This window comes from Oncorhynchus clarkii, chromosome 12 (assembly GCF_045791955.1).
Source record: "Oncorhynchus clarkii lewisi isolate Uvic-CL-2024 chromosome 12, UVic_Ocla_1.0, whole genome shotgun sequence".
In the NCBI taxonomy this organism is placed as follows: domain Eukaryota; kingdom Metazoa; phylum Chordata; class Actinopteri; order Salmoniformes; family Salmonidae; genus Oncorhynchus; species Oncorhynchus clarkii.
Window position 1 is genome coordinate 31,291,062 of NC_092158.1, and position 11,018 is coordinate 31,302,079.

General features: G+C 41.1%; 1 protein-coding gene across 5 annotated transcripts in view; it reads right to left on the minus strand.

The window, feature by feature from the left end:
* Positions 1 to 11,018, minus strand: part of LOC139423047 (protein POF1B-like) — a 41,977-nt gene that overhangs the window by 11,998 nt on the left and 18,961 nt on the right. For 4 of the 5 annotated variants that reach the window (XM_071174645.1, XM_071174644.1, XM_071174643.1 and 1 more), the window contains exons 3-9: positions 8,018 to 8,226; positions 7,111 to 7,144; positions 5,588 to 5,668; positions 5,359 to 5,451; positions 4,755 to 4,868; positions 4,452 to 4,604; positions 4,157 to 4,276 (exon numbers count right to left, since the gene is read on the minus strand). In XM_071174645.1, the coding sequence (XP_071030746.1) occupies positions 4,157 to 4,276; positions 4,452 to 4,604; positions 4,755 to 4,868; positions 5,359 to 5,451; positions 5,588 to 5,668; positions 7,111 to 7,144; positions 8,018 to 8,226 (804 nt within the window). The remainder of the gene's footprint in view (positions 1 to 4,156; positions 4,277 to 4,451; positions 4,605 to 4,754; positions 4,869 to 5,358; positions 5,452 to 5,587; positions 5,669 to 7,110; positions 7,145 to 8,017; positions 8,227 to 11,018) is intronic. The other variant, XM_071174647.1, reaches the window with a different exon arrangement.

Genomic DNA, 11,018 nt, shown 5'->3' on the forward strand with positions numbered 1-11,018 from the left:
ACACTATATACCCATAGTCAGTAAGACACTATATACCCATAGTCAGTGTAACACTATATACCCATAGTCAGTATAACACTATATACCCATAGTCAGTATAACACTATATACCCATAGTCAGTATAACACTATATACCCATAGTCAGTATAAAACTACATACCCATAGTCAGTATAACACTATATACCCATAGTCAGTAAGACACCATATACCCATAGTCAGTATAACACTATATACCCATAGTCAGTAAGACACCATATACCCATAGTCAGTATAACACTATATACCCATAGTAAGTAAGACACCATATACCCATAGTCAGTATAACACTATATACCCATAGTCAGTATAAAACTACATACCCATAGTCAGTATAACACTATATACCCATAGTCAGTAAGACACCATATACCCATAGTCAGTATAACACTATATACCCATAGTCAGTAAGACACCATATACCCATAGTCAGTATAACACTATATACCCATAGTCAGTATAAAACTACATACCCATAGTCAGTATAACACTATATACCCATAGTCAGTAAGACACCATATACCCATAGTCAGTATAACACTATATACCCATAGTCAGTAAGACACCATATACCCATAGTCAGTATAACACTATATACCCATAGTCAGTATAAAACTACATACCCATAGTCAGTATAACACTACATACCCATAGTCACTAAGACACTATATACCCATAGTCAGTATAACACTATATACCCATAGTCAGTAAGACACTATATACCCATAGTCAGTATAACACTATATACCCATAGTCAGTATAACACTATATACCCATAGTCAGTGTAACACTATATACCCATAGTCAGTAAGACACTATATACCCATAGTCAGTGTAACACTATATACCCATAGTCAGTAAGACACTATATACCCATAGTCAGTGTAACACTATATACCCATAGTCAGTAAGACACCATATACCCATAGTCAGTGTAACACTATATACCCAGTCAGTAAGACACTATATACCCATAGTCAGTATAACACTATATACCCATAGTCAGTGTAACACTATATACCCATAGTCAGTAAGACACCATATACCCATAGTCAGTGTAACACTATATACCCATAGTCAGTAAGACACTATATACCCATAGTCAGTAAGACAGTATATACCCATAGTCAGTAAGACACTATATACCCATAGTCAGTATAACACTATATACCCATAGTCAGTGTAACACTATATACCCATAGTCAGTAAGACACCATATACCCATAGTCAGTGTAACACTATATACCCATAGTCAGTAAGACACTATATACTCATAGTCAGTAAGACAGTATATACCCATAGTCAGTATAACACTATATACCCATAGTCAGTAAGACACTATATACCCATAGTCAGTAAGACACTATATACCCATAGTCAGTATAACACTATATACCCATAGTCAGTATAACACTATATACCCATAGTCAGTATAACACTATATACCCATAGTCAGTATAACACTATATACCCATAGTCAGTATAACACTATATACCCATAGTCAGTATAACACTATATACCCATAGTCAGTGTAACACTATATACCCATAGTCAGTGTAACACTACATACCCATAGTCAGTGTAACACTACATACCCATAGTCAGTAAGACACTATATACCCATAGTCAGTGTAACACTATATACCCATAGTCAGTATAACACTATATACCCATAGTCAGTATAACACTATATACCCATAGTCAGTATAACACTATATACCCATAGTCAGTATAAAACTACATACCCATAGTCAGTATATCACTATATACCCATAGTCAGTAAGACACCATATACCCATAGTCAGTATGACACTATATACCCATAGTCAGTAAGACACCATATACCCATAGTCAGTATAACACTATATACCCATAGTCAGTAAGACACCATATACCCATAGTCAGTATAACACTATATACCCATAGTCAGTATAAAACTACATACCCATAGTCAGTATAACACTATATACCCATAGTCAGTAAGACACCATAGACCCATAGTCAGTATAACACTATATACCCATAGTCAGTAAGACACCATATACCCATAGTCAGTATAACACTATATACCCATAGTCAGTATAAAACTACATACCCATAGTCAGTATAACACTATATACCCATAGTCAGTAAGACACCATATACCCATAGTCAGTATAACACTATATACCCATAGTCAGTAAGACACTATATACCCATAGTCAGTAAGACACCATATACCCATAGTCAGTATAACACTATATACCCATAGTCAGTATAAAACTACATACCCATAGTCAGTATAACACTACATACCCATAGTCACTAAGACACTATATACCCATAGTCAGTATAACACTATATACCCATAGTCAGTAAGACACTATATACCCATAGTCAGTATAACACTATATACCCATAGTCAGTAAGACACTATATACCCATAGTCAGTATAACACTATATACCCATAGTCAGTATAAAACTACATACCCATAGTCAGTATAACACTATATACCCATAGTCAGTGTAACACTATATACCCATAGTCAGTATAACACTATATACCCATAGTCAGTATAACACTATATACCCATAGTCAGTATAACACTATATACCCATAGTCAGTGTAACACTATATACCCATAGTCAGTGTAACACTATATACCCATAGTCAGTAAGACACTATATACCCATAGTCAGTGTAACACTATATACCCATAGTCAGTATAACACTATATACCCATAGTCAGTATAACACTATATACCCATAGTCAGTATAACACTATATACCCATAGTCAGTATAAAACTACATACCCATAGTCAGTATAAAACTACATACCCATAGTCAGTATAACACTATATACCCATAGTCAGTAAGACACCATATACCCATAGTCAGTATAACACTATATACCCATAGTCAGTAAGACACCATATACCCATAGTCAGTATAACACTATATACCCATAGTAAGTAAGACACCATATACCCATAGTCAGTATAACACTATATACCCATAGTCAGTATAAAACTACATACCCATAGTCAGTATAACACTATATACCCATAGTCAGTAAGACACCATATACCCATAGTCAGTATAACACTATATACCCATAGTCAGTAAGACACCATATACCCATAGTCAGTATAACACTATATACCCATAGTCAGTATAAAACTACATACCCATAGTCAGTATAACACTACATACCCATAGTCACTAAGACACTATATACCCATAGTCAGTATAACACTATATACCCATAGTCAGTAAGACACTATATACCCATAGTCAGTATAACACTATATACCCATAGTCAGTGTAACACTATATACCCATAGTCAGTAAGACACTATATACCCATAGTCAGTGTAACACTATATACCCATAGTCAGTAAGACACTATATACCCATAGTCAGTGTAACACTATATACCCATAGTCAGTAAGACACCATATACCCATAGTCAGTGTAACACTATATACCCAGTCAGTAAGACACTATATACCCATAGTCAGTATAACACTATATACCCATAGTCAGTGTAACACTATATACCCATAGTCAGTAAGACACCATATACCCATAGTCAGTGTAACACTATATACCCATAGTCAGTAAGACACTATATACCCATAGTCAGTAAGACAGTATATACCCATAGTCAGTAAGACACTATATACCCATAGTCAGTATAACACTATATACCCATAGTCAGTAAGACACCATATACCCATAGTCAGTGTAACACTATATACCCATAGTCAGTAAGACACTATATACTCATAGTCAGTAAGACAGTATATACCCATAGTCAGTATAACACTATATACCCATAGTCAGTAAGACACTATATACCCATAGTCAGTAAGACACTATATACCCATAGTCAGTATAACACTATATACCCATAGTCAGTGTAACACTATATACCCATAGTCAGTGTAACACTATATACCCATAGTCAGTGTAAAACTATATACCCATAGTCAGTATAACACTATATACCCATAGTCAGTATAACACTATATAACCATATTTCTGCCCACAAGTACAGTCAGTACTGCTACACTACCTCCAACTGTGCAGAAAAGCCCAACCCTGTATTCATACATTTCTGTAGGCTTCTTACCCTGAGGCTCTGCAGTTCCTTGTCCTTCTCCTGGCGCAGGGCAGCTAGCTGCTCCGAGTACTGACGTGACAGCTCTTCTGTCTTAAACTGAATGGTGCTACTGCTGCACTGACCGGCCAGCTGGATGAAAACAGATGCAGAGAGAGACAAGTTAGTTAAGGAAGTTGGTTCTATGAGAATAATTCTACAGTCAGAAACTATAGTTAAGTAATCATGGGCAGGAAGAATTGGTGAGAGTTTATTCTAGCTCTGAAGTGAGGGTTAGAGTCAGAGATGGAGAGTAAAGTTAGAGTACCTTCTGTTTGAGCATCTCGTTCTCCTTCTCCAGGGCTCGGTAGCTGCCCTCCAGTTCTCTGATGCGGAACTCCCTGCCTGAGTCTGTACTGTGGCTGCTCAGGATCTGAGTCTCCAGGGTCCTCTGGCTGGAGCTGCTCTCCTTCAGAGATATCTATATGGATAGATGGACAGAGTTGCTCACACATATACTGTATACACACATTGCACTAACATACAGTGCAGAGGAGGTGTACACACAGGCAAACCCACACAAGCAACACACAGTGGAAGACACACACAAACAAACTCCCCCAACACACACCTGTAGCTGTCTGTTGTTCTCTCGTACGGCCTCTAGGAGGCGGTCATACTGCTCAGCCTGGTCAGCCTTGAAGCTTAAGTCTCTCTCCAGGGTCTCCTTCTCACTCTCCAGACGCTGGGAGAACAGAGACCAACGTGTTTTTTGTTGTCGTGAAGATAGTAACATTAGTACTTTCAAAAAAGTTATACTTTAAGGAAAATGGTTTTATACATTTGTACATGTTAATGTTTAGCTCACAGAATTTAATTTAAAAGTAACAGCATCCCCTGTCAGTCATCTAGCGCAGTGGTTCCAAACCAGGGGTACCTCTGGGGATACTAGGCCTATCCATAGGTGGTACTTGAGAAGACCCATGACACCATAGGCTTACTGGTAAAATACCCTGTGAGGGGGAACTTCAGGGGTACTCCGGGTAGAGCAAAAAACAGTTGGTGGTACAGTAACCGAAAAAGGATGGGAACCACCGATTCTAGTGCATTTATAAATCATTAACAGAGACAGACGCAGTAATACTCTGTAAGACTGCCTACATATATATTTCAATGGGACAGTTTAGAAAAGAGCCATTAGAGGCTACTTTAGGGGCCCACGCCCCAGGTCTTACCCTCAGGTCCTCTGACATGTGGATCAGCTCCTCCCTCAGGCTGCTGAAGGTGGTCAGCAGGAGACGCATTGTCTTGTCAGCTGTCATACGGGTCTGAGAGAGCAGGAGAGAGAGGGGGAGGAGGTCAGAGAAGATATGTGAGAAAAACAAGAGTGATTAATAGAGGGAAACACAGCGAGGGAATGTTCTGGGAGAACACTGTTAAACAGCCAATAGAAACAGGTGTTACCTGCAGCAGGTAACGGATCTGCTGTTTGGTCAGTTCAGATGCTCCTTTGGGGATCAAGGCCTCGATGTCCTCTCTCTCCATCTGGACAAATACACACACACACACACGTTTAGTCTTTCATGTTTCGAATGGTTACCTTCTTCTAAAGAGCACTTTGAGCACCTAGTGAGAAAATGAAGTTACTAACAAAACCATTGTGCTTTTCCCTACTGCATTCAAAAAGTATTCAGACTTCTTCCCTTTTACAAATTGTGTTACGTTACAGGCTTATTTGAAATGGATCAAATAAATATTTATCCTCCTCAATCTACACATAACACCGCATAAAAGCAGATTAAAAATCATTAAACTAACAGAATTAACTTATTTACATAAGTATTCAGACCCTTTGCTATAAGACTCAAAGTTGAGTTAAAAGGGAGAAGTTTAGAACCACCAAGACTCTTAGCGCTGGCCGCCCGGCCAAACTGAGCAATCGGGGGAGAAGGGCCTTGGTCAGCAAGGTGACCAAGAACCCGATGGTCGCTCTGACAGAGCTCCAGAGTTCCTCTGTGGAGATGGGAGAACATTCCAGAAGGACAACCATCTCTGCAGCACTCCACCAATCAGGCCTTTACGGTAGAGTGGCCAAACGGAAGCCACTCCTCAGTAAAAGGCACGACAGCCCACTTCTAGTTTCCCGAAAGGGCACCTAAAGGACTCTTAGACCATGAGAAACAAGATTCTCTGGTCTGATGAAACCAAGATGGAACTCTTTGGCCTGAATGCCAAGCGTCACGTCTGGAGGAAATCTGCCACCATCCCTATGGTGGTGGCAGCATCATGCTGTGGGGATGTTTTTCAGCGGCACGGACTGGGAGACTAGTCAGGATCGAGGGAAAGATGAATGCAGCAAAGTACAGAAAGAACCTTGGTGAAAAGCTGCTCCAGAGTGCTCAAGACCTCAGACTGAGGCGAAGGTTCACCTTCCAACAGGGCAACGACCCTAAGCACACAGCGAAGACAATGCAGGAGTGGCTTCTGGACAAGTCTCTGAATGTCCTTGCGTGGCCCAGCCAGAGCCTGGACTTGAACCAGATCTAACATCTCTGGAGAGACCTGAAAATAGCTGTGCAGTGACGCTCCCCATCCAACCTGACAGAACTTGAGAGGATCTGCAGAGAATGGGAAAAACTCCCCAAATGCAGGTGTGCCACGCTTGTAGCATCATACCCAAGAAGACTTGAGGCTGAAATCGCTGCTAAAGGTGCTTCAACAAAGTACTGAGAAAAGGTTCTGAATACTTATGTAAATGTCATATTTATTTTTAAAATATTTTTTTATACATTTGCACACCAAAACTCTAAACCTGTTTTTACTTTGTCATTATGGGGTATTGTTTGTAGATTGATGAGAGAATAAGGCTGTAACGTGGTCTGAATACTTTCAGAATGCACTGTAACTGTTTAAACCGGACGGTACAAGACTTATATGATGTACTGTGTAAAACCATCATGGTAGCCGCCTCTCCCTCCCTGCTGTACCTTGTAGTCGTTGCTGGGGTCCAGGAGGTGTTTCCTGGGAGAGAGATGGAAAGGTAAACACTGAAGAACATGACAGGTCATGAGGCACGCACACACACACGCACGCACACACACACACACGCACGCACGCACGCACACACACACACACACACACACACTTAGTCTAATTCTAATCAGACTGGTCTATAAATCATTGCTGTGTCTCTACACAGGTTCACATGGATGCAGGACAGGGAAACAGAGGGGTGTGTTTGCTCAGTGAATCACAGGTACTATGAGTAAACAGAGTCTAGAGAAAGAAAGAGGTCTGACTGACGGTTGTAATTAAGGGACTCCTTGGGAAACATTGTTGCTGAGCAGATTATCCCCAAAAACTTTAGGGAGTTGTGCATTCCACAGCGTTACTGTACATATTATATGGCCTAGCTAGTGAGTCTAGAAAGTTTATGTAAAATGTGTTGACTCTGACTACTAGAGCATGTTCTTTAATGGCCCCAGGAGCGTTATATTCCACCGATACTGTAGTCTCTATGGGTTACAGAGTAGCAGTGCCTGCGCCTCAAACTTCATCCAGTATTTTATGACCTAACCTGACAAACCTCATACAGTATTTTATGATCTAGCATGACAAATTGAATTAGAGCAAGTGTGACATTCTGAACCAAGTGTGAAACTGAGGAGAGGAGAGCCAGAGCTAACACTGATTATTTAAATACTCAACCAGCACCCGAAACTACCCCTACAGTTTAGAAGGAGATCGAGTTACAGTACTTTCTCCCTTTGGTTTCTGTCTTGCTTCCTTATTGTTTTTCTTAGTATGTTATGTTTTATGTTTGGTGTTGGAGGAAAAACAAAGCTATAAGCCATACACATTAATAAGGCTTTATGTTGAAAAACCTAAACCCACCGTCCGCGTATCTTGGCCACGTGTTCTGAGATGCACGTGTGGATGTCACAGTTCTTCCTATAAACCTCCGCCAGCAGCTCTCCAAAGAAACGTGTGTCCATCTTGACCAGTGGTTGTACCTCTCTCACCTTGCACTTCATCTTCACCTGAGAGACGTTCTCTCTCACCCTCTCCACCATCCTCTCCTCCACACTGTCCTCTTCTACCTCCTGAGGAAAAAGAGAGGGAACAAGTTCAATCTTACACATCAATCTATCACAAGCAAAAGAGAGAGACATCTACAATCATTGAATCAATTACCCGAAAGTCGGTTTCCTACAATACAACACATGCAACTGTTCCTTGCCCCAAAAATAAAAATATAATCATATAATTTTCGGTATGGTAAAACATTTTCAGTGTAAACTTAAATGACTAAAACTAGATATAAAGTATGTAGAAAAGATAATAGAACAATATATTATTTAATAGATACATTTTGGGGAACTACGACTCACCAAAATAAAAACTAGACAGTCAGGGAGAATCTATAATGCAAAAAATGGTATGGCATGGGGCCGCAATTGATTTTTGCTATAATGTTTAAGTCACTCAGATCACATAAGAACACGGCATGAGCCACTGCAAAATGTGTAGAATGGCACATTTTCTCTCATCTCAATGGGAAAATGTGTAGAATTGCAGGAAATTAGCTTTGAAAATGCAATTATTCTCTCAGCCCCATGACAAAATGAATAGAATTGCAGGAAACTATCTTTAAAATGCTCTTTCCGCCCCCAAACTATGTAGAATTGCATGCTTTAAAACCGAAAATGTTGTCTCTGCGGCCAGAGGGCCTCTAACAGAACTCTGCTACCCGATCCGAGCTCGACGGGCCCCGACGTTATACATCGGGTTAGGACCGGGTATAGCCTGTTTTTCATCAATAACTAAGGTACGGGTAGTGCTCGGGTATCACCAAATTGATCACTAACATATTGAAGCTGAGCCATTTGCTTAGAGTGACCAAAAGTAGCTTACTGCTCTATCACGTCTTTTTGGTCATTGAGCAGAGCCAGAGATACTTTTGAGGAGATGGGAAACTCCATCGGAATCATATTAATAGTACTCAGACAAAGCAGAGTGCATGCAGAGCGAGCTGACCATGCGCAGGGAGCGATCAAGTGAGACAGAGAGGAGCAGTTAACGGATTTACTAAAATTTAGCAGAAGCAATTTGGCTTGGGTAGGGTAGGGCTTGAACGTCACGGGCATGGGTAGGGCTCGGCCTTAAAATTCATGCCTGTGCAGGGCTCTAGCCTCTAAAAAACATTTACGCTAATTTGACAACAGCTGTATCCCTTCTAGCCATGACCCTTTTTTGTGCTATAACCCTTTTTTATGGTTCTTAATAGAACCATTTTTGAGAATGGTTCTATAAAGAACCGTTATTCATCTCAAAGGTTCTACAAAGAACATTTTGAGGAAACAGGGTTTTTCTTCTGGTAGTGATATTAAAATTCCATAGGTGTTAATTCACAAGTTGAATGAGGTGTGCTAGCCCTGGAACAGCTGGGGATCCCTGAGGAGAGAATTGAGAACCACTGATTTTGTCAACAGTCCTCAACTGACACAAGGCCTTAAAGGAGTCTTTCAAAAGACCATAACTAACCGTAGCCATATTTAATATGTAAAGACAAAACACAACAGATTAAATAAACTGGAATGACTCTCTCACTCACAGTTGCACAAAAAGAGCTGTGAGCAAACCACACCGCAAAATATTAGAATGAGCCGCCGCCCCTACATTTTACAGGTCAGTACAGGAAGAACCATCATGCTCTCACAACACTGGCTCAGTTTACACTTCATCCACTCAGAGATAGGGTTGGTTTAGCGACTGGATCCTGGTGCCTCATACTGTGTGGATCCTGGTGGATCCTGGTGCCTATATCAGGACAATCAATAGATAGGGCCCGTCTATTGTAGGCAATAGCTTAATAGCTGCCGCGGTCATCCCCCTCTTCAAAGGGGGAGACACTCTAGACCCAAACTGCTACAGACCTATATCTATCCTATCCTGCCTTTCTAAGGTCTTCGAAAGACTTTTGACTCTGTCAATCACCACATTCTTTTCAGCAGACTCAACAGCCTTGGTTTCTCAAATGACTGCCTCGCCTGGTTCACCAACTACTTCTCAGACAGAGTTCAGTGTGTCAAATCGGAGGGCCTGTTGTCCAGACCTCTGGCAGTCTCTATGGGGGTGCCACAGGGTTCAATCCTCGGGCCGACTCTTTTCTCTGTATACATCAATGATGTTGCTCTTGCTGCTGGTGATTCTCTGATCCCCCTCTACGCAGACGACACCATTCTGTATACTTCTGGCCCTTCTTTGGACGCTGTGTTAACTAACCTCCAGACGAGCTTCAATGCCATACAACTCTCCTTCCATGGCCTCCAACTGCTCTTAAATGCATGCAAAACTAAATGCATGCTCTTCAACCGATCGCTGCCCACACCTACCTACCCGTCCAGCATCACTACTCTGGACGGTTCTGACTTAGAATATGTGGACAACGACAAATACCTAGGTGTCTGGTTAGACTGTAAACTCTCCTTCCAGACTCACATGAAGCATCTACAATCCAAAATTACATCTAGAATCGGCTTCCTATTTCGCAACAAAGCATCCTTCACCCATGCTGCCAAACATACCCGAGTAAAACTGACTATCCTACCAATCCTTGACTTAGGCGATCTCATTTACAAAATGGCCTCCAACCCTATACTCAGCAAATTGGATGCGGTCTATCACAGTGCCATCCGTTTTGTCACCAAAGCCCCATATACTACCCACCACTGCGACCTGTATGCTCTCATTGGCTGGCCCTCGCTTCATATCCGTCGCCAAACCCACTGGCTCCAGGTCATCTATAAGTCTTTGCTAGATAAATCCCTGCCTTATCTCAGCTCACTGGTCACCATAGAGGCACCCACCCGCAGCACGCGCTCCAGCAGGTATA